Raw genomic sequence first — 24,751 nt, 5'->3', positions numbered from 1 at the left:
ATCAATTGAATCGATTTCTCCAATACTGGAGCTGTTCCCTGATCGCTGGGCGGTTCCTAGGTGTCCGTTGGCCTTCCTTTGTCCTGGCTCCCACTGGCGCCGGGGAGTCTGGTTAGGTCTCGATTGCTCTTAATGTTTCCAATTGTTCCTGGGGATCACTCATTAATATGCAGATAGTTGCTGGTTTCAGTTCTATCTGGGTTTCTGCAAGTCCTAATACACAGGGAACCTTGTACCTGCTTGTTTCCCTGTATCTGGCTGAATTTCCCTGCATTCTTAGCGGACCTCCATTTTGGAATAGGGAAGTGGCTAAACCAGGTGGCTACACCGTCATTCTCTGACAGACTAAAACTCTGTCTATCTCAGCCTTACATATAATCAAAGATGGAGCATCCACAACCCGCTGGAGTGGAGAATTACAAAGAGCCACAATCCTACGACTGAAGAAATTTCTCCTATCTCAGTCCTGCAGGTTGATAGGTATGTGGAGGTCCCAGAGGCTGGGCTCTTGAAAGAGCAGCTGAAACCCCAGATGGAGTTGGACTGATGTCCATGGCTAAGGCAATAGGGCAGCTGAGTAAGGTCAGGGGGGCAGTCTATCAACATGGGGAAAAGGCGAGTAGGATGATGGCACACCAATTGAGGAAGCAGGAGGTGGCAAGGGAGATTGGAAAGGTGAAGGATAGGATGAGTAATATGGTCTTGGACCCGGTGGGGATCAATGGGGTATTTGAGGACTTTTACAAGAGGCTACATGAGTTTCTCAAGTGTGGAGACCAAAACTGCACACAGTACTCCAGGTGTGGCTTCACCAGCACCTTGTACAACTGCAACATTACCTCTCTACTTTTAAACTCAATCCCCTTCGCAATGAAGGACAAAATTCCATTTGCCTTCCTAATTACTTGTTGCACCTGCAGACCAACCTTCTGTGGCTCATGCACAAGTACACCCAGGTCCCTCTGCATAGCAGCATGCTGCAGATTTTTACCATTTAAGTAATAATCCGTTCTATTGTTACTCCTACCAAAATGCATGACTTCACACTTATTGACATTATACTCCATCTGTCAGACCTTTGCCCACTCACTCAATGTGTCAATATTCCTCTGTAAGGTTTTACAGTCCTCAGTACACTTTGCTCTGCCACACACCTTCGTGTCATCTGCAAACTTGGATACCTTACAGGAAGTTCCCAATTCCAAATCGTCTATATAAATTGTAAATAATTGTGGTCCCAACACCGATCCCTGAGGCACACCACTCATCACTGATTGCCAGCCAGAATAGCACTCATTTATTCCCATTCTTTGTTTTCCTGTTAGACAACCAATCCTCTATCCATACTAGTACTCTACCCTTAACACCATGCATCCTTATCTTATGCAGCAGCCTCTTGTACGGTACCTTGTCAAAGGCCTTTTGGAAATCTAGGTACACCACATCCACTGGGTCCCCTTTGTCTACCTTGCTCGAAATGTCTTCATAGAATTCCAAGAGATTCGTCAAGCATGACCTGCCCTTCATGAATCCATGTGCATCCGTTCAATGGGACAATTTCTATCGAGGTGCCCTCCTATCTCTTTCTTAATAATAGACTCAAGCATCTTCCCCATGACAGAGGTTAAGCTAATCAGTCTATAATTCCCCATCTTTTGTCTACTTTCCTTTTTAAACAGTGGCGTCACATTTGCTGTTTTCTAATCCTCTGGGATTGCCCCAGTGTTCAGCGAATTTTGGAAAATTACCGCCAGTGCATCTGCTATTACTCCAGCCATCTCTTTCAGTACCCTGGGATGCATTCCATCAGGGCCAGGAGACTTATCTATCCTGAGCTCCATTAGCTTGCCCAACACTTGCTTTTCGTGATAGTAATGGTTTCCAGGTCCTCACCTACCTTCTTCTCTCGGTCAATTACTGGCATGTTATTAGTGTCCTCCACTGTGAAGACCGATACAAAATATTTGTTCAATGCCTCTGCCAATTCATCATATCCCATAACTAAATGACCACTCTCATCCTCTAATGGACCAATGTTTACTTTAGCCACTCTTTTTAGTTTTATATAATTATAAAAACTTTTGCTATCTGTCCTTATATTCTGTGCCAGTTTTTTTTCATGTTCTATCTTACTTTTCTTTATGGCTCTTTTCGTGGCTTTCTGCTGACCTTTAAAGTTTTCCCAATCTTCTAGTTTCCCACTGATCTTGGCCACTTTGTAAGCCTTCTCTTTCAATTTGACAGCCTCATGTATCTCCTTAGACACCCATGGTAGATTACCTCTTTTCTTACAATTCTTCCTTCTCACTGGAATATACTTTTGGTGAGCACTATGAAAGATTTCTTTGAAAGTACTCCACTGCTCCTCAACTGTCCTACCATAAAATATTTGTTTCCAGTCTACTTTAGCGAGGTCCTTCCTCATTCTATCGTAGTCCCCTTTGTTCAAACATAGGACCCTGGTATTGGATTCTATCATCACACTCTCCATCTGTATACTAAATTCAACCATGCTGTGATCACTCCTCCCAAGAAGATCCCTAACAATGAGATCATTAATTATTCCTGCCTCATTACACAGGACCAGATCTAGGATAGCTTGCTCTCTCGTCGGTTCCATTACATATTGTTCCAGAAAACTATCCCGGATACATTCAACGAACTCCTCTTCAAGGCTACCCTGACCGAGCTGATTTGACCAATCTATATGCAGATTAAAATCTCCCATGATAACTGCTGTACCCTTTTCACAGGCATTAGTTATCTCTTCATTTACTGCCCGTCCCAGTGTGATGCTATTATTTGGTGGCCTATAGACTACGCCTATCAGTATCTTTTTCTTCTTAGAATTTCTAATTTCTACCCAAATGGATTCAACCTCATTCTCCATAGAACCTATATCATTGCTCAATGCCACCCTGATGTCGTCCTTGATTATTAATGCTACTCCACCTCCCTTACATACCTGTCTATCCCTCCGAAACGTCTGGTACCCCTGGATATTTAACTCCCAGTCGTGACCATCCTGCAACCATGTCTCCGTAATGGCTATCAAGTCATATTCATTCGCGATGATTTGTGCCGTTAATTCATCAACATTGTTACGAATGCTACGAGCATTCAGGTAAAGTGCCTTAATGCTGACTTTCTTATCATTATTAGAGAAATTGGACATCATGAGATGTCCTAAGTTATCCTTCCTTTTTGCTTCATTCCTAGTCTGCCTTGAACTTAAACCCACCTGCACACATGCTAACTTGCTGCTTATCCTTCCATTTAACTCCCTACTCCCTGTCGCTTTCCCTTTCCCTTCCCCCTGACTCAGAAGTTTAAAATCCTACTGACCACCCTATTTATCCTTTTCGCTAGAACACTGGTTCCAGATCGGTTCAGGTGGAGACCGTCCCAACGGTACAGATCCCCCCGGTTCCAAAACTGGTGCCAATGCCCCATGAAATGGAATCCCTCTTTCCCACACCAATCCCTTAGCCATGTGTTTACTTCCCTAACTTTCTTATCCCTATGCCAATTAGCACGTGACTCGGGCAGTAATCCGGAGATTATGACCCTCGAGGACCTGTTCTTCAATTTCCTTCCTAGTGCTTGATAATCCCCAAACAGGTCCTCCACCCTAGCCTTGCCTATGTTGTTAGTCCCAACGTGGACCACAACAACTGGATCCTCCCCCTCCCGCTCCAATATCCTTTCAAGCCGGTCAGAGATGTCCCGCACCCTGGCACCGGGCAGGCAACACACCATGCGGGACTCCCTATCCGGCTTGCAAAGGATACTATCTGTCCCTCTAATTATAGAATCCCCTATAACAACTACTTGTCTTTTTGCTCCCCCCTCTTGAATGGCCTTTTGCACCATGGTGCCATGGTCAGCTGGCTCATCCTGTCCACAGCCCTTTTCCTCATCCGCACAGGGAGCAAGAATCTCATACCTGTTGGACAAGGTCAAGGGCTGAGACTCCTGCACTCCTGAACTCCGAATCTCCCTACCTGCCTCACTTACAATCACATCCTGTTTTTCCTGAACACTTACTGAATTTGAATACCTTAATCTACCGGGTGTGACTGCCTCCTGAAGCAAAACGTCCAGGTAACTCTCCCCCTCCCGGATGTGCCGCAGAGTTTGAAGCTCAGACTCCAGATCATCAATTCTGATCCGGAGTTCTTCCAGCAACCAACACTTGCTGCAGATGTGGTCACTGCCGTTCACAATGGGATCAGCCAGCTCCCACATCATACAGCTACAACACATCACCTGTCCCGCCATCTCTACTTATTTAATTAACGTTTACAAATTTATGTTAAATAATTGCTAGTACTTCTCTGCTAAATAAAAAGCTTAATTCAACTACTATAATACTCAATAATAAACTTATGCCAAATAAGAGTTTAAAAAAAAACATCTACTGGCTCCCCTTTATCTACCCTACTAGTTAGATACGCAACTAATTCGAACAAATTTGCCAAATGGGATTTCCCTTTCACAAAACCAAGTTGAATTATTCGATCATAGAATCATAGAATTTACAGTGCAGAAGGAGGCCATTCGGCCCATCAAGTCTGCACCGACCCTTCAAAAGACCACCCCACTTAAGCCCACACCTCCAACCTATCCCCGTAACCCAGGAACCCCACCTAACCTTTTTTGGACACTAAGGGCAATTTATCATGTGCAATCCACCTAACCTGCACATCTTTGGACTGTGGGAGGAAAGCGGAGAACCTGGAGGAAACCCACACAGACACGGGGAGAATGTGCAGACTCCGCACAGTGACCCAAGCCGGGAATTGAACCTAGGACCCTGGAGCTGTGAAGCAACTGTGCTAACCACTGTGCTAACTGCTGCCCCATAATATGCTTTTCTAAGTGAATTGTTAAGACTTCCTCAATAATAGATTGCAACATTTTCCTGATGATTGATGTGAGGTTAAATAGCCTTTAATTCTCTGTTTTCTCTCTCCAAACTGTCTTGAATAGCAGTGTAATATTTACTAACTTCCAATCTAATGAGACCATTCCAGAATCTAGGGTATGTTAGAAACTCATAGCAGCAGATCCACTATCTCTGCAACTATTTATTTGAAGCTCCTAGGACGTAAGCCATCAGGTCCTGGTGATTTGACAGATTTGCATCTGTGTTTCTCCAGTATTTGTGATAGTGGTTACCTAATTTCCTCGCTGTTATTAGCTCCTAGGTTGCCCTCTATTTCTGGTGGAACACTTTTTACTGAAAAATAGAGTCCGGAAAATAGAATGCAACTAAAGGGAAAGATTAGACACTTTGTGAGGTCATATAAAGCCCAGATTGTATTGCAGATGAAGCCTGTGCTATTTTATGCAAAGGATTTTAAGTTATGGTCAGAAGAAATATCAATGTGCTTCATGCCAACATGAGACAATACCACGAGGAACAGTTTAATTATGAAAATGCCAGTAAACAGTTATCACCTTTAATTTGGACCAATGGTTGTGCTTATTGTGCACTTTAATCTGCAATACCTTATTGTACATGTCTGTATGAAGTACATTAGTCATTCAGTGAAGTCTCTTCCCTCTGTCTTGAGTAATTGTTAACTACATTTTCACATTCAAAATTATTATTTTTTATGTCTAAATAAATGACATATCCAACTCCAAAGTTGCCCATTCTGTCCAGAAGCATAAGTTACAGAACATAAAATAAGGAGTCCAAAAATGGAGCTCCCAAATGCATTTTGAATGTATAGAGAAGGGGTTCGCCCAGAAATTGAGTAAGGTGTGAAACGCTTTGTGCAATATGTGGAAATTGATGCTAACAGGAAGAAACTCAAATATCTCTGATGATGATCTCAAGACAAGCCAAGGATAGGTGCACTGTTTCTCGAAACACTATTTCACAGTATTACTGGGCAAAATCAGATAGTCAACGCTTATATTTCTTTGTTGGCGTAAAGAGAAAAGGTATGGAGGTGCCCACAGACTAGATTCCCGTAAAACACAATGAGAGGTTTATTAAGGGTGTTGCTCATACAATCAAGGTAGTGATCTGATCAAAGCCAGCACAAACATTTTGCTGACTACACATCATGTTACGCAGAACCAGCAAGACTGTATTCCCAGATATATAACACCCCTCCCCTTTTACTTCATTAGACAGTGATCAACATTTATACAACAGATTCCTTGATATGTCATTGCTATACATATATATATATATATATATAATTTCATAAGACTGTCTCTGCGGTGGACGTCTATTCCTTTTTAGTAGAATTTGGCGTTCTTCAACTTGACTACCTGAGACCTCAGAAGTGTCCTCATTCCTTTCTGTAGATGGTACTTTTTGAGTAGTTATTTCAGGATCTGTCACTGTAGGCATTGAAAAGTCCTAAGAAACATAATCCGAAATCATCATTGTCTCTGGTCACCTTCCAAAGTTTTTAAAAATAAATTTAGAGTACCCAATTATTTTTTCCAATTAAGAGGCAATTTAGAACAAAGAACAAAGAAAATTACAGCACAGGAACAGGCCCTTCGGCCCTCCCAGCTTGCGCCGATCCAGATCCTTTATCTAAACCTGTTGACTATTTTCCAAAGTCTACTTCTCTCTGTCCCCCACCCGTTCATATATCTGTCCAGATGCATCTTAAATGATGCTATCGTACCCGCCTCTACCACCTCCGCTGGCAAAGCATTCCAGGCACCCACCACCCTCTGCGTAAAAAACTTTCCACGCACATCTCCCTTAAACTTTTCCCCTCTCACCTTGAAATCGTGATCCCTTGTAATTGACACCCCCACTCTTGGAAAAACTTGTTGCTATCCACCCTGTCCATACCTCTCATAATTTTGTAGACCTCAATGAGGTCTCCCCTCAACCTCCATCTTTCCAATGAAAACAATCCTAATCTACTCAACCTTTCTTCATAACTAGCAGCCTCCATACCAGGCAACATCCTGGTGAACCTCCTTTGCGCCCTCTCTAAAGCATCCACATCCTTCTGGTAATGTGGTGACCAGAACTGCACGCAGTATTCCAAATGTGGCCTAACCAAAGTCCGATACAACTGTAACATGACCTGCCGACTCTTGTACTCAATACCCCGTCCGATGAATGCAAGCATGCTGTATGCCTTCTTGACCACTCTATCGAACATTTAGCGTGGCCAATCCACCTATCCTGCACATCTTTTGGGTTGTGGGTGTGAAACCCACGCTGACACAGGGAGAATGTGCAAACTCCTCACGGACAGTGACCCAGAGCCGGGATTCGAACCCGGGTCCTCAGCGCCGTAGGCAGCAATGCTAACCACTGTGCCACCGTGCTGCCCCACCATTCCAAAGTTAAGCTCTCCAGATCTTCTAAGGGCCAAACCTCTTGAGAGGTTTTTACAAATTCACCATGCAGCAAGAAACTGATCAGCATGACATTGCCAAACTCTTTCATCATCAGTCAGTACGGTGTATGATATAGGATCTGTCTTTGCTAGGATCATAGCTGGTATCCATTTCTCGTTAGTGGTGTAATCCCAGTTTGCACTCTCTCTCCCTTGTTGAATAGCCGCTTTTGAGGGATTTTAACAATTTGTGCTTCTTGTTGCCGTTTGAGAATCTCTGAAAAATCAGATGGAACTAACAAATCAATCGGTGTTCGTATTTTCCTCTTAAACACCAGTATTGCTGGTGAACGTTGTGTGGTAGCATGTACAGTATTCCGATAAGATATTAGAAATTTGTTTACTCTTGATAATTGTCCCTGTTCCTCTGATACTTTGATAGAATGCTTTAATGATTGCACAAAATGTTCAGTCAATCCATTCATTGCTGGACGATATGGAGCTGACTTGATCTGGTACACACTGTTCCCTTTCAAGTAGTCCTCAAACTCCTTCAAAGTAAATTGCATGCCATTATCACTGATAATCTGCTCCAGTGTTCCAAATCTTGTGAATATTTTGTTTAGTTTCTCAATGGTCTGCTCAGTCGTTGTTGATTCCATTATCACAACTTCTGCCATTTCAAGTGTATGCCTATAATCACTAATATGTGATATGTAATATGGATGTTCCCGGAACATACCTCTTCATTCACCTGAGGAAGGAGCAGTGCTCCGAAAGCTAGTGATTTGAAACAAACCTGTTGGACTTTAACCTGGTGTTGTAAGACGTCTTACTGTGCCCACCCCAGTCCAACGCCGGCATCTCCACATCATATAATCACTAAACATGGGTGGGGTTCTCTCAACCCGGGGCCGGGCCGGAGAATCCCTGCGATCGGCGTGAATTCTCCGCAGAGCGGAGAATCGGCGCCATTGGTGCCGGCGTAGTTGGCGCGGCGCCGGTCGGGGGCCGCTCTACACGGCCGGCCCGCCGATTCTTTGCCCGGGATGGGCTGAGCGGCCGTCGCAAAAAAGCCGAGTCCTGCCGGTGCTGTCCACACCTGCTCTCAGCCGACGGGAACTCGGCGTGGAAGGGTCAGTGGACGGCCTGTGTGGCGGGGGGAAGAGAGGGTCCGACCCGGGGGTGGGGGGGGGGGGCCTCTGATGTGGCCTGGCCTGCAATTGGGGCTCACCGATTGGTGGACCGGCCTCTCTGGCTGGCGGCCTCCTTTCTTCCGCGCTGGCCCCTGTAGTCCTGCGCCATGTTGCGTCGGAGCCGGCGGGTTGAAGGAAACCACTGCGCATGCGCGCATTGGGGCTGGTGCCATGCGTTAATCCCGTGGCGCCCATTTGATGCCAGGTTCAGCAGCTGGAACGGCGTGTACCTAATTAGGGTTACTTAATGGCGTGTACCTAATGGAATGGCGTGTACCTAACCTGCGAGAAACTAAACAAAATATTAACAAGATTTGGAGCAGTAGAACAGATTGTCAGTGATAATGGGATGCAGTTTACTTTGAAGGGGTTTGAGAATTGCTGATCCTGAGGCCGTGTTGACGCCATCAAGAAATGTGACGGCGTTTCCGACGGCGTCAATACTTAGCCTCAGGATCACAAAATCCCGCCCCATGTGTCCTTCCAGTGGACCAGCATAATTGATGTGTATTCTCTGCCATGGCTGAATCGGCCATTGCCACAGATTAATGGTTGTAATGGTGGAATATTCCTTAATTTTGTACAAGGTTGGCAAGAATTTGGCAGAAAATGCAGGGAAAGCTCAGCAGGTCTGGCAGCATTAGTGGAGAGAGAAACAGGGTTATTGTTTCAAGTCTGTATGACTCTTCATGCTGAATGAGAGACATGTGAACTTAAAACTTTGGGCGTGATTTTCACGCAACCCAACACGTGTTCTGTGGTAGTGGAGGCAGCCCGCCATTGGCCGGGGGCCAGGATCTTCTGGTCCCGCTGTTGTCGACAGTGTTTCCCATCAATGCACCCCTTGCTGCTGTGAAACCCGTGGGAGGGGGGGTGCACCATCGGTGGGATTGGAATACCCCGCCAACGTGAACAGTCTGAACATTGTCAGACCTGCTGAGATTTTCCTCCATTTTCTGTTTTTTATTTCAGATTTGCAGCATCTGCAGCATTTTGCTTTTATTACTCTGGCAGGAATTTTTAAAAATAAATTTAGAGTACCCAATAACTTTTTTTCCAATTACGGGGTAATTTAGCGTGGCCAATCTACCTACCCTCCACACCTTTGGCTTGTGGGGTGAAACCCACGCAGGCACGGGAGAATGGGCAAACTCCACACGGACAGTGACCCGGGGCCGGGATCGACCCAGGTCTTCAGCGCCGTAGGCAGCAGTGCTAACCACTGCCCCACCGTGCCACACTGTTATGGTAGGAATTTAACCTGTTTGTGATGCTAAAATGAAAGATACTACATAAGAATGAAATTTAATCTGGACTCTGCCTTTGGTCCCAGGAAAAGGGCTGGATAACGGGAGTTAATGCAAGGCTGGATAAGAGCTTTGCCAATCAAAGGCCAGTGCTTTGCTCTACAAATGTGTTCTATTGACACTTGGGGCTGGATTTACCGTTCCCCCCCCCGCCGCGCGTTTGTCAGCAGGTGAGGCGGCCCGCCAGCAGATTTTACCGGTCCGGCCGTTGTCAACGGGATTTCCCAGCCCTTGCTTGAGCCAACTCAACTTGTCGAAGGATATCTTGATTTCTGCCAACAACTTCATCTGAATATTTAGGTTGCTGATTCCACAGACTAACCGGTCACGTAGCATGCTGCTGAGAGAAGTACCAAATTTACAATATTCAGACATTTGCTGAAGTCTGGCTACAAAAGCGGACACCATTTTACCCGGACCTCTGGTGGCTGTATGAAACCTGTATCTTTCCATAATGTTGGAGGGTCACGGTCCCTCACTAACTGCACAAATTGATCTAGGAGTCTGGAAATATTAAGCTTCGCACAAGGTTGTATGTTTGTGGGCCGCAAACTGTAAATGATATTACTTTTTTTTCTCTCTTCTGCCATTATTTAGTTGGCAGCGGAAAAGTATCAAAGCCTTTCAACATATTGGCCCCAACGTTTGACCTCTGGGTCAAACGGATCAATGTTTCCAAACAGCAACATCGCTATTCAACTATAGATGGTCTTTTCCCTTTGAGAGACACTCCCCCACTTCCCCCGCCCCACCATCCAAATTTCCTTTAACTGACTTGTTTTACTCTTGTCACCAATGTTATTCTGTGAGGTGATCGATGAGGGAGTGTTGAAAGACTAAAGAGATTTATTGAACTAAAGCAACTCTGCATACTGGAAACCACAACTACTGCATGGGTCTTGTTCCCGTGACTCCCTGGCTAACTCTGGCCAAACCCAATGGCCAGAACCAGCTAAACCCCTGATATGCTTGCGCGCTGTGTCTCCATGGGCTCTAGGCCCATCACATGGCCCGTGAATATCGCCTCTTAAATGGACCATGCTACCACATTTTCCTTGCTCTTTGAAGGCTAGACATTGGGCGAGATTCTCCGGACTCACGACGGGTCGGAGAATAGCGGGCGTCGGAAATTTTTACGGCGACGCTGTTCCGACGCCCTCCCGCTATTCTCCGAACCCCGCAAATTGTCGGAGTCGCGTTTCCCGACAAACGCCTCCTTCCCGCCCCTGACACGACCAGAATCGCCACTGAGAGCCCCCCCGCTATTCACCGGCCCGGATGGGCCGAAGTCCCGACGTCATGGCACCCTGTTTGGACGTCGTGAAACACACCTGCTTTTTAAATTCGTCAACCAGTCGGCCTGGCTGACGACTGCTTGGAGGAGGTCAGGGCACCACTCTGCGCACCGCTCAGCGCACCGCTCAGCGCACCGCTCGAGTCTGGCCACAACGGGGAAGGCATCCCTGGGAACGGGAGGGGGTCCAGAACGGGGGCGGTGGGGGGGACGGAGTGGGCAGTGGGGGAGACGGAGGGGGCAGTGGGGGAGACGGAGGGGGCGGTGGGGGAGACGGAGGGGGCAGTGGGGGAGACGGAGGGGGCAGTGGGGGAGACGGAGGGGGCAGTGGGGGAGACGGAGGGAGCAGTGGGGGGCGACGGAGGGGGGGGGTTAGGTAGAGAGTGAGCCGTCCAACCCCGTAACAAAATGTCTGCCACCATGCCATGGTGTGCAGGTGACGAGGACACGGCCGCTGGTTCCCCTGTGGCTTCCGGCCACAGGCCACTGACGCACCCGTGAGGAGGACATAGTTTACTGGCCGTTGGATGCAGGAAGTGACCAGGGGTTAGGCTGACCGCGTGTCAGCAGCGCGACCAGGCCACCGGGACACACTGGTATCCCATGGCTGGCGGCTGCCGAGGTGTCGACTAACGTCCGTCTAACATGTCCCGTTTCTCTGCCCCCCACCACCCTTCTGTAGGTTAGCACGATGCATGGGAACAGAACGGCTATGTTCTGCGCAGTGGTTGGGGCCGCTCTACTGGATTTGGAGATGCAGCAGCATCCACACCCACAACCCGCAGTGGCTGCAGGGCCAGCTGCAGCAGCAGAGGGAAGGGCCGAGGAGTTGCCAGTCGTCGAGCAGCATGGGGGGGGGGGGAGGAGGAGGAGGAGGAGGAAGAGGAAGAGGAGAGAGTGAGGGTGCAGCCACGGCGTCAGAGGCGACGACCAAAGCCGAGGGTGTACCGTGTCCGGGTCTCTTTCCTAACAATGCCGGACATCACCTGCAGGAGAAGACTCCGGCTGAGTAGGCAGACGGTGATACATATCTGCGAACTCCTGTCGCACCTCGCCCCACGTGGAACGGGGGGAGGACACGCGATCCCGGTAGCCATCAAGGTGACGGTCGCTCTGAACTTCTATGCTACCGGCTCCTTCCAGTCTCCGAGCGGGGACGTCTCTGGGATCTCCAGTCATCGGTGCACAGGTGCATCCGGGATGTGACCGACGCCCTCTATGCCATCGCCGATCGCTACATCACCTTTCCCGAGGACCGAGCAAGTCAAGACTCACGAGCCCGTGGATTTGCCAGTGTGGCCGGGATACCGAGGGTTCAGGGGTCAATCGACTGTGTTCACGTCCCCATGCGCCCGCTTGCTGTGGACAGGGACGTGTTCACAAACAGGAGGGGGACATACTCCATTAATGTCCAGGTGGTATGCGACCCCCACATGAGGTTCATGAATGTCTGTGCAAGGTTCCCAGGGAGTGTGCATGACTCCTACATACTAGCGCAGTCGTTCATCCCTGCGATGTTTGAGGGACGTCCCCCCCAGCTGAGGGGCTGGTTGCTAGGTGACAGGGGTTATCCGCTGAGGTCTTGGCTGATGACGCCGATACGGAGGCCTCAGACCAATGCGGAAACACGATACAACGAGGCCCATGCAGCAACCAGGGGTGTGGTGGAGCGCTGCCTTGGCCTCCTGAAGATGAGATTCAGGTGCCTGGACCGCTCCGGAGGGGCCCTGCAGTACCAGGCCGACAGGGTCGCTCGCATTGTAGTGGTCTGCTGTGCGCTGCACAACATCGCGATGCAGAGGGGAGATGACCTGTTGCAGGAGGCGGAGGGAGAAGCTAGTGGCAGTGGTGCCAGCACAGAGGAGGAGGAGGAGGAGGAGGAGGAGGAGGAGGAGGAGGACGCTGGCGGAGTGGCGGGCGCAGCACGCAGACACGACCCAGGTGCTGGTGATGTCCAGGAGGCGGCACGACGGACCCGGCAAGGACGGCGGGCACGCGACGCCATGGTGGCAGCACGGTTCACGCATCGCATGTGACGTCCCCGATGAACACCAAACCACCACCTGCATCGCTAGTCATGCAGAGGGTCACCACACAACTGCCACCACCAAACCCCCCCCCCCCCTCAGTGTACACTGCTCCACTTCGACATGACGCTTATCACTGGGTCCAGACGGAATGGCACAACATTGATGGCTGTGTCAGCGGGTGTGATCAGTGCCATGTGGAATGATGACAGCCCGCTCTGCGAAGAGCTGTGAGCTCAGAATCGTTAGAGAGAGTCTGACCCATGGCAATAGCTGAACCATCCACCTTGGTGGCCGCTGAGTTCGTCACTGACACTCCATCACGTGCCCGCGTGGGCTAGCTGTGGGAGGGGGGTAGGGGCAGGGACTGCACACCCGGCACCGAGGTTTCACCACCCGTCACCCCCAGCGACACTCGGTCACCATCACGATTCCTGTGGCTGTGGAACAATCACACGGTATTACAAGTAAGGTGGAACAGTGTGTTTAATATTAACAATTATTTACAGGTGCCCTAGCCCCTACAACTAAACTGTGCCCTTCACCCGTGCCAACTTACTCAGTGTCTATCTTAGTTGCCTTACGGGCCCTACCACTACGTCTAAGTGAATCTCCAGATGATACAGCAGGAGTGGAGGAGGATTGCTGCGAATCGCCCCCCTCGACTCGTTTCTCCTTGGCCAAGCGTTTCCTGGGGCGACCCGGCCTTGATGGGCCAGGCTGCTCTGTGGGCGTCTCGGGTGACATTGTGCCACCCTGCTCTGCCTGCTGCCCACCCGATGCACCAGGGATGGGACGGGGGGAGGCCGAGAATTCCGGGACGTCCCGTGATGGAGTTAATGGGACGGGCCCCGAAACCTCCTCCTCCCTCGGGGAGCCCGGTGGCCCCCGGGCCTCACTTTGGGACAGAGGTGCGAGCGGGGAGGTTCCCCGTCGCACCACCGACACCTGGCACTGCCAGTCCTGGAGGCCTGCAACGGTATCCACCAGGATCCGAAGGTTTGCAGAGACGGAGTCCAGGGAGTTAGACATTCCCGCCAGGGACTGTGCGATCTCAACCTGATTGTGCACGACGCCATCCAGCACATGTGTCAGGCGGTTGATGCTCTCGGCGACTGACTGCTGCGACTGGCCAATGACCTGCTGAGACTCGGCCATGGCCCGCAGGGCGCCGGCAATGTCGGTTTGGCTCTGGCACATTGCTGCCTGTGAGAGGGCAACCCTGTCCAGGGCCGAGGATGACGCGTGCACATTAATCCCAACGTCTTGCATAACCTGACCCATTGCCTCCACCGCGGATGCCACCCGTGCGGTGTCGGACTGGGTCTCTGCCATGAGCGGCACCACTCCCTGCTCTTGGACGCGGATCGACTCCTCTAACAGCGTCTGCAGAGTCTGGAAGGAAGCCCTCATCCCGTCATTGTTTCCCTGGGTTTCCTGAGGCATCGGCTGTGCGGGTGGGTTGAGAAACTCCAGGAACTCCGAAAACGTCTGGGAGCCAGCTGCATCCTGGGCCTGGTCTGGCCTCCGCGAGTCCGGGCCCTCTGTTGCTCCGACCTCCACCTGCTGTACCTGCTCATCTGTGATGTGCCAACCAGACTGTGCCCCAGGAGACTCATCACTAAATAGGCCCGCCGGGGTGTGTGTCTCTGGGATGATGGATGTGGTGGGAGAAAGCAGTGCCGCAAGCCCGACGCTCTCAATGGTTAGGTCCTCGTCCAGGGTGTGGGGCCGCTCAGCGACAGGAGGGTTGTCCCTGGCCATTTCTGGTGGTGGTGGTGGACCTCGAACCCTCTGTGCGTCCTGGTCCGCAGATTGGGTTGGGGCAGATAGGGCTGCCCGCTGATCGGGCACCCTCTGTTGTGAGGCCCCGGGTGAGGTGGCGGCAGATTCCTGTCTCCGTCTGCAGCCAGACGGCCCTGGTCGTTCGGCATCACGTCCTAGGGAAGAGAATGAGACGGGTTATTTCGATTTGCTCGGCAGGCCGCTGGACGGTCCCAGTGGGCAGGGTGTGTGAAGGGACAGAGGCTGGGGAGGTGTCCCAGTGGGCAGGGTGTGTGAAGGGACAGAGGATGGGGGGGGGGAGGGTGTTTGTCAGGGAGGGTTGTCTCACTTGCTGCAGTTCCGCCAACCTCGCATTGCGCGATATCGCGGGTGGCAGACCCCCCAACAAGGTCCAGTGCCCTCTGTTCAAAGGTGCTGAGGGGGTGCATGTTGGGCGAACCCCCTCCTGTCTTGTGCCGCTCACGGTGGTTATGACCGGCCTTGGCCTGTTGGGGGAGGAAACATAGGTAGATCATTACAAAACGGTAGGTATCAGAAGTCCGTTCTGATACTGGCACAGTTTGGGGGGGGGGGGGGGCAAGTTGTCATCAGATGATTGCATCTCTCCTCGGGGCCAGAGCGCTGGGTCTGTGACAACTTTGTGAACCACCCTCAAATAACTCTGCCCCAATCCCTCTCCCCCCCCCCCCCCCCCCCCCCCGGGCAGTTAAGGGGGAGGGATGGTTTTGACTAGGGGGCACCCTCATGGCACTTACCCTGGCAGACCTGGTGAGGTCATGTAGCTTCTTTCGGCACTGCTCTGCTGAGCGAGGGGTCTGCCCCACAGCACTGACGGCAGCAGCCACGTCACGCCAGGCCTGGCGTACCGTGCTGGCAGGTTGGCGATGCCCTCTCCGCGGGCGGATGATGCACCTCCTCTGCTCCACGGCATCGAGCAGCGCCTCGACGTCTGCATCAATAAAGCGAGGTGCAGCTCGCCTAGGCTCCGACATCCTGCCCGACAGATTCTGTGGTCGCCCGCGCCTTTTTACGGCGTCGGGCGGCGTCACATGGGCGGGTTCGTGTCGTCGTCGCGTTCCGTCGTCATCACGCACGTAATTGACGCGGCCGCGCTGCTAGCCCATTTCCAGGAAGTGAATCGGTCGGGAAATGAAGCCTTCGCGACCGTCGTAAAACGGTCCCGATTTTTACGACCGTTTGCCGACTTTCCGCGGGTGCGGAGAATTTCGCCCATTATTTTTGGCAATTACCAAGTGATTGTTTAACATGTGTACCAATTTCTCTGTCTGCTGTTCTAACATCAATATTGAACAAACTGTGCTAATGAACTTTTCATTGACCTTTGATCATGTTTATTTCCTTAAGCACTAACAACTTGTTGATCTTCGATGGTAACTCTGTAATAAGAACTCGGAAGCAAGTCTTGACTTCTTCTACTCCAAGTTTACTGTGCTCAGTAACACTTCTCCAACAACAAAACAGTGCCACCTGTATACCCTTTATATATTGGTGCAGTCTATTCTACAATAAGTACAATCTATTAAACAATTAAAACCCCAAAGTATTTGGGAACATTAACTATTTCCCAACACAACTGACTACTAGCATCTGTAAGTTTAAATGTTTAAATCATGGTCTCACTATCCCCACTCGATTATGGTTAAGATGGACTCCCTTTGTTTTGTCAATGAATGTTAGGCATCATATCTTCCTGACAGGATATAAGTTTCAAAGACTCTACTTGAACATAGTTTCAAACAGCATCCATTCTACTGCTCAATAATATGTTGCAGGTAGTTGTGGTGCAGTATTTATCTTTCTATTATTTTCTCTTTTTCAGGTAGTTTAGTGGATTTCTTGAAGACACCTGTGGGATCAAAACTCAGCATAATTAAGCTGATTGATATGGCAGCGCAGGTGAGTTGCTAACCCTGGTTGTGTATGCACGTGGAATTAAAAAAGGGGAAATGCTGAAACTGCACAGCAGCTCTGTCAGGGTCTGAAAGAGGAAAGAACTGACAAGTCCGAAACAGTTCTGCTGGGTATTGTGAGCTGCAGAATTTGCCTATTCGTTACTTCTAGGCTCAGCTGGTGTATTTCCAACATTATTTAGTAATAATTCCGATTTTCTTTTCTCTCTGAGTACCTATAGTTACGATTGTTTGGAACAAACTACATGAGATGTTCGTGCTTGATCCATATTTTAACATTATTTCCTGCAGAGTGACCTTGAAGTGCTGTTAGTTACAAAAAACTCAGCATGTCTAAGGTTTGACTCTGCAGCACTAAATTGATTATGTTACAAGGAAGGCTTCACTGGTTTTAACAATGATTGGGAATGAACAATATGTGACCAATAAAAACCTAATAATCGCATGTTAAGCACTGTGAAGAACCTTAACCACATCCCGTTACACATTGAAATGTTAACTAAAGCTAAGTAAACCTACCAACCCTTACCACACCCGCAATGATACACTTTTTTATTTGAAACACACTGCAAAGAAGTACACAGTATGTTGAAGGCAACCAATCTTTATATGGTTTGTGGGAGTTCGAAGAGCGACCAGAGCATGAGCAAAAGAATACATGCATAAAATGAGTGCAAAAATCCAAGAGCATAAGGCTGAGCTCAAAATAGAGTTTTAGATGATTTATATCAATATTCTTTATCTTACATTCAAGAGGTGAGACTACAGCTGAGGTTATGGCACACTCACACCTCGGTTTGTGCTCTGGCACAGGAAAAGGACAAAATAGGTAAAAAGACAGCTTGTTGTTGATGCTTGACTAGCTCAATACTAATACGTTTAAAAGTGGATAAACATGAAATCATTGAAATAAAGCATTATAATTTAGTTTGCTGGGAAGTGAACATTAATTTCCAGTCGGGACACTAATCCTAGGAATATTTAAAGCAAGGGACAGAGTATAAAGTTAGCAACAAATGTCTTTAGTGTTTAAATGTCTGAAACAGGGGCCAGGACTATTGGCAATTAGCTCTCACTCAGCTGGCTTTGTACCCCAAATCCAGTACGAAAGTTCACATTCATGTAAGCTAAGAACAGGCTGCGACAGTGGATGATTACGTTCAGTTACTGCTATGAACATAGAACATACAGTGCAGAAGGAGGCCATTCAGCCCATCGGGTCTGCACCGACCCACTTAAGCCCTCACTTCCACCCTATCCCCGTAACCCAATAAGCCCTCCTAACCTTTTTGATCACTAAGGGCAATTTATCATGTCCAATTCACCTGACCTACACGTCTTTGGACTGTGGGAGAAAACCAGAGCCCCCGGAGGAAACCCACGCAGACACGGGGAGAATGTGCAGGCTCCACACAGACAGTGACCCAGCAGGGAATCGAACCTGGGACCCTAGCGCTGTGAAGCCACAGTGCTAGCCACTTTTGCTACCGTGCAGCCCCACTTACTATTTACTTACATTTACTTACTAAATCATATTGTACTGTTGTGCCATTTAGAATATCTCTGAATAATGAGAATAAGTAAAGGGAATGTTACAAAATAATTTATTTTGAAATAAATTGTGATTTACTTGAACAACTTAACGTTCACAGGGAGGAGGTATTAACAGTTTTAACATGCCTAACAGTGGATAAATCCCCAGGGCCCGGTGAGGTGTATCCCAGGTTGCTGTGGGAGGCAAGGGAAGAGATTGCAGCAGCTCTGACAAAATAATTCAAATCTTCTCTGGCCACAGGGGAGGTGCCAGAGGACTGGAAGACAGCTAATGTGGTGCCATTATTCAAGAATGGAAGTAGGGATGAACCAGGAAATTACAGGCCAGTGAATCTAACCTCAGTGGTCGGGAAACTACTGGAAAAAATTCTGAAGGACAGAATTAATCGCCACTCTGAGAGGCAAGCATTAATCAAGGATAGTCAGCATAGTTTTGTCAGATGGGAATGTCTCACAAATTTGATTGAATTTATTGAAGAAGTGCCTAGGTGTGTATATGAGGGTAGTACAGTTGGTGTAGTCTACATGGACTTTAGTAAAGCTTTTCACAAGGTCCCACATGGGAGGCAGATGAAGAAGGTAAAGAGCCCATGAGATCCAGGGAAATTTAACAAACTGGATCCAAAACAGGCTTAGTGGCAGGAGGCAGAGGGTGATGGTTGAAGGTTGTTTTTCTGACTGGAAGATTGTGTCCAGTGATGTTCCCCACGGATCGGTGCTAGGTTCCTTGTTGTTTGTAGTATATATTATTGATCTGGGTACGCATGTAGGAGGTATGATAAGTAAGTTCACAGATGTCACAATAATTGGTGGTGTGGGTAAATAGTGAGCAGCCTTAGAGTACAGGACGATATAGATGGGCTGGTTAGATGGGCAGAAGAGTGGCAAATGGAATTTAACCATGAAAAGTGTGGGGTAATGCAGTTTGGGAGGACTAACAAGGCAAGAGAATATACAATGAATGGTCAGACGCTAGGAAGTACAGAGGATCAAAGGGGCCTTGGTGTGCAGGTTCACAGATCTCTGAAGACCGCAGGGCAGGTAGATAAGGTGGTTAAGAAGGCCTATGTGATTGAATATAACAGCAGGGAGGTTATGCTGGAGCTGTATAAAACACTGGTTTGGCCCCAGATGGAGTACTGTTGTCACCACACTATAGGAAAGAAGTGATTGCACTGGAGAGGGTGCAGAGGAGATTCACCAGAATGTTGCCTGAACTGGATCATTTCAGCTATCAAGGGAGACTGGATAGCTGGGGTTGTTTGCCCTGGAGCAGAGAAGGCTGAGGGGGGAACTAATTGAAGTGTATAAAATTATGCGGGACATGGATAGGGTTGATAGGAAGGCTCTTTTCCCTTTAGTGGAGGGGTCAATAACCAGGGGGCATAGATTTTAGGATTGGGCAGGAGTTTTGGAGGTAATGTGAGGAAAAATCTTTTGACCCAGAGTGTGGTTGGAACTCACTGCCTGAAAGGGTGGTAGAACAGGAACCCTAACAACATTTAAGAAGTAATTTGATCAACACTTGGAAAGCCGTTGCATTCAAGGCTATGGATCAAGTGCTGGAAAACGGGATTAGAATAGTTAGGTGTTTGATGGTTGGCGCTGACACGATGGGCCGTAGGTCCTCTTTCCATGCTGTAAAACTCTATGGGATGGATGCTCTGTCCCGAGGTGCCCAAAGCATGTTTCCCAATGGAGTGGAATATCGAAAAATCGGAATCGGAGTTTCACGCCCGCATGCCAGCTGGAGGATGTAATTAAATACTAATCAATCTTAATGACCCATTTGTATCCATTTAGAGGCCCTGCACCCTAATCTGCAGCCCTCCGTGATTCTCCAGTCCCCTGGGCTGGGAATCACGTGGGTGGGGATTACTACAGGCCTTGACAAACTGAAGCCTACTTTTGATACTAATAAAGATTATTAATTTTTTATTATTATTACACAAGTAGGCTTACATTAATGCTGCAATGAAGTTACTGTGAAAATCCCCTAGTCGCAACATTCCGACACCTGTTTAGGTACACAGAGGGAAAATTCAGAATATCCAATTCACCTAACAGCACATCTTTCAAGTCTTGTGGGAGGAAACTGGAGCACCCGGAGGAAACTCACTTTGACACGGAAAGAACGCGCAGACTCCCACAGACAGTGACCCAAGCCGGGAAGCGAACCTGGGACACTGGTGCTGTGAAGCAGCAGTACTAACACTGTGCTACTGTTCCGCCAACACCCTTTATTCTCCAACACCATTTTGGACTTGTCAGAGGAAACCAGAAGAAACCCATGCAGAGACGGAGAAAACGTGCAGACTCTGCACAGACAGTGACCCAAACTGGGAATTGAACCTAGGACCCTGGAGTTGTGAAGCAACTGTGGTACCAAACCGCCTGGAAAAGATTAGTCAATTGCGTGTGTGTAACATTGATCCATTAGATATGATGACCCAAATCAACTTTATTCATCCCATAATCTTAGCATTGTCATGTGAGAGTACCTTTCGGAAATGGGTATTTAAGAAATGTACCTTTAAGAAATGGGTGTTTATCAGTGATGTCAGAGTGCGTGTGGAGCTGGGCTGTCTGTCAGCTTTTTACTTTCGTTTTAGGCTGTTTGCTGCAGGGTGTGTTTTAGTTTCATTTTCAGTGTTGGAGCTGAAGCCAGACCAGGCAGGTGTACTGCTGTTCTCTCTGCCATGAAAAGACTATCTCTTGATCATTTGGTAAATTCAGAATTATAAATGTTTTCAGTAGTGACTTTAACCTGATGTGCTTCTGTTAAAGGTTTTGTTTTTTGAAGTCGTATTGATGTTAAAAGGAAAGCTTAAAGGATTACTTAGTGTTGTAGTCTTTTGGGGTTGTATTTGAATTAATGGTTGCTCAGCTGTTCACTGTATATTTTTAAAAGGCTAACTTGAGTTCATAGAATAAACATTGTTTTGCTTTTAAAAAATACTTTTCCATTTCTGCTGTACCACACCTGTAGAGTGGGCCATGTACTCCGCATATCACAATCTATTAAAAGTTGTGGGTCAGGTGAACTCCATGATACACTTTGGGGTTCTCTAAACCCTGGCCCATAACAACATTTAGCAGAAAAAGCTTGCAGTGAACTAAAAGGTTAAGATATTTCCAAGATCATTACTATACATATAGCAAATATTCTTCATATACAAGTATATGTATCATAAAATTTAGAAAGTAATGATATGTCTTTTTAGAATTTCCAATGCTTGAATAGAATTGTTTGTTGAATGAAATTTTGATCCAGCTGGTGAGACAGAGAATGCTCTCGGAGCATGAAATAGCTCTATGTCGTTGTCAGAGTTACTGCAGACACAAGGAACTTTAGCTTTGTTAAGAACTCAAGATGACATTGACACCTGTCAGCGTGAGAAACAATCCTATGTAAAAAAACAAATTGGACCTTGAAATATTTGTTAACACAATAAAGAGTCTTCAACTACAAGTTGCATTTCTAAGAATGTGGTGCTCCCTTCAGACTGTGGCAATGTTGTTGTTGTGATACTTGACTGTGCCAAATTAGCCCAGAGGCTTGGTCTGAATTTGGTCTGAATTTCACGTCAGCACTTATTTCCCATGGGATCTTCCGCTGACGCCCGCCATGGTGGATTGGGAAACTCGCTGGAGGACTGCAGGCAACTGATTTTCATTCCACTAATTGATGCAGATGAAGGCCCAACCGGAATCTACACCCTTCCATTCCTGATTTTCCACGGCGCCAGCGGAAAACATGCCGTTCCAGGACACATCTGGAATAATGTGGCGGGCAGCAGTTGGGACATATCTGAAAAACATCTGTGGCTGCCTCTGGAGTTCAGGATGAAGGCCACTAGCCAACATGTACCCTGGAATACCACAACTGTCAATGGGGGAACTATCTTCCAGCTTCAGTGTCAACGAGGAGCTCCACCTACTGGCCTCAGAGTGTTCCTGGAGATCCACCTTCTTTCTCAGGAGGTCCATCTTCTTCCTTCAATAGTAGGTCAGTGATGTTGGGCACCTCTTCAATATGGCACCCAGATTTGATGGCGGGACTCATGGCATCATGCCCACCCCACCACAGAATATGGGTTCAAACTACCAGGTGCATAATTAATGAGGCAAGTTTACACCCGCCTCCATAGCGAGAAGCACGCCATGTTCTTTTCCCCGCTATGGGAGAATTGCATTATTGCATTTGTAGGGTAGGATTTTCTGGCTGGTCACGCTGGGATTTTCTGGCGGATTTTTATGGTCTCGCCGACCGTGCACTTCCGGTTTCCGTTCACAACGATGGGACCAGAAAATCCTGCTGCCGGCCACTGGCGATCCACCCTCTGCTGCTGCAGAACACGCAAGGGGAGGAAAATCCTGCTCCTGGACTTTAAAGAATGCATTTATTTATTCTTTCATGGGATGTGGGCATCGTTGGCAAGGCCAGCATTTGTTGCCATCCTTAACTGCCATTGAACTGAGAGTCTTGCTAGACCATTTCATAGGATGATTAAGAGTCAACTACATTCATAGAAGTATCGAATCCCAAAAGTGCAGAAGGAGACCATTCAGCCCATCGAGTCTGCACGGACCCTCTGAAAGAGCACCCAACCCAGGCCCTTATCCTGTCCCCTGAAAACCTGTATCCCCATCTAACCCGCACTAAGGGAAGCTAGTGGCGTAAGGGAAGCTAGTAGTGTAGTGGTGTTGTCACTGGACTAGTGATCCAGAGACCCAGGGTAATGCACTGGGGACCTGGGTTCAAATCCCACCATGGCAAATGGCGAAATTTGAATTCAGTAAAAATCTGGAGTGACCATGGAACCATTACTGATTATCGTAAAACCCCATCTGGTTCACTAACGTCCTTTAGGGAAGGAAATTTATTATCCTAACCTGGTCTGGCCGACATGTGACTCCAGGCCCACAGCAATGTGGTTGACTCTTAACTGTCACTCGGTTCAAGGGGCAAATAGGGATGGACATTAATAATGGCCCAGCCAGCAGTACTCACATCCCATGAACAATTTTCTTTTTAAATTTAGCATGGCCAATACACCTAACCTGCACATCTTTGGACTGTGGGAGGAAACAGGAGCACCCAGAGGAAACCCATGCAGGTATGGGGAGAACATGCAAACTCTACCCAGTCACCCAAGGCCGGAACTGAACTTGGGTCGTTGGTGCTGTGAGGCAACAGTGCTAATCACTGTGCCACCTTTCTTGCCCTACAGCATTGTTGTGGATCTGAAGTCACTTGAACCAGATGGGTTTTTACCGCTATTTATGGTAACTTTCATTAATTGAATTTAAATTCTCCTAGTTGCTGAGGTGGGATTTGGACCCTTGCCCTCAGATCATTGGCGTGGGATTTAAGATTACTAGCCCTATGACAATACCACTACGCTACCATCTCCCCTAATTTAATTTGATAGTAAGAGGAATATTGTACTAGTTTGGCTCTTGTGATATGTTTTTGGGGAATTGTTGGTGTTGGCCGATATTCAACTGATATAGGAAGAGGAATCAGAGCTGAAGAAAATTGGGTCAAAGGTGGCTGAAATTGCGTGCATGAAATCACAAGCACAGAATCAACAAGGAAAAGGTTACTTAAAAGGGAGGCTCAGATTAAGCATCTTGATTGAGCAATTTTTAAAGTGAGCTTAATACATTTATGTGCATGATCAACAAAGGAATGTGTCTAGCCTAAAAAAATACTTCAGCCTTCACCAAAGTTCACACCTTTACTTTTTGTTCATATCTGCAAATTACAGCATCACTAAAAATGTGATTGAAAAAAGGACCTGCAAAGATGGAACACACTCCCGCTCTCCCTCACGGGGAGAGTTCAGACGATCAAAATGAACGTACTGCCCAGGTTCCTCTTCCTGTTTAGATCCATTCCGATCTACATCCCCAAGGCCTTTTTCAAAGCGCTGGACAAACTCATCATGGCGTTCGTATGGGGGGGTAAAAATGCTAGGATCCCAAAGAAGGTCTTACAAAAAACAAAAACCAGGGGAGGGTTAGCCCTCCCGAATCTACAATTCTACCACTGGGCAGCAACAGCCGAGCGAGTAAGGGGATGGATCCAGGAGCCAGAAGCTGAGTGGGTGCGTGCGGAGGAGGCCTCCTGCATGGGAACCTCCCTCCGGGCCCTCGCCACGGCAGCACTCCCATCCCCACCCAAAAAACACTCCAGCAGCCCAGTGGTGACAGCCACCCTCCAATCCTGGAACCAACTGCGGCAGCAACTTGGCCTGACCAAAATGTCGAACAGGGCTCCCATCTGCAACAACCATAGGTTCAAACCAGCACTGACCGAC

At 48.0% G+C, this 24,751-nt stretch overlaps 1 protein-coding gene across 2 annotated transcripts in view; it reads left to right on the top strand.

Annotated features, from left to right (window-relative positions):
* Positions 1-24,751, top strand: part of LOC119964754 (proto-oncogene tyrosine-protein kinase LCK-like) — a 156,376-nt gene that overhangs the window by 106,071 nt on the left and 25,554 nt on the right. For both annotated transcript variants that reach the window (XM_038794710.1, XM_038794700.1), the window contains one exon: positions 16,781-16,857. In XM_038794710.1, the coding sequence (XP_038650638.1) occupies positions 16,781-16,857 (77 nt within the window). The remainder of the gene's footprint in view (positions 1-16,780; positions 16,858-24,751) is intronic.

The sequence above is a fragment of the Scyliorhinus canicula genome, chromosome 1 (assembly GCF_902713615.1).
Source record: "Scyliorhinus canicula chromosome 1, sScyCan1.1, whole genome shotgun sequence".
NCBI classification, from domain to species: domain Eukaryota; kingdom Metazoa; phylum Chordata; class Chondrichthyes; order Carcharhiniformes; family Scyliorhinidae; genus Scyliorhinus; species Scyliorhinus canicula.
This window is presented reverse-complemented; position numbering and strand designations above follow the sequence as displayed.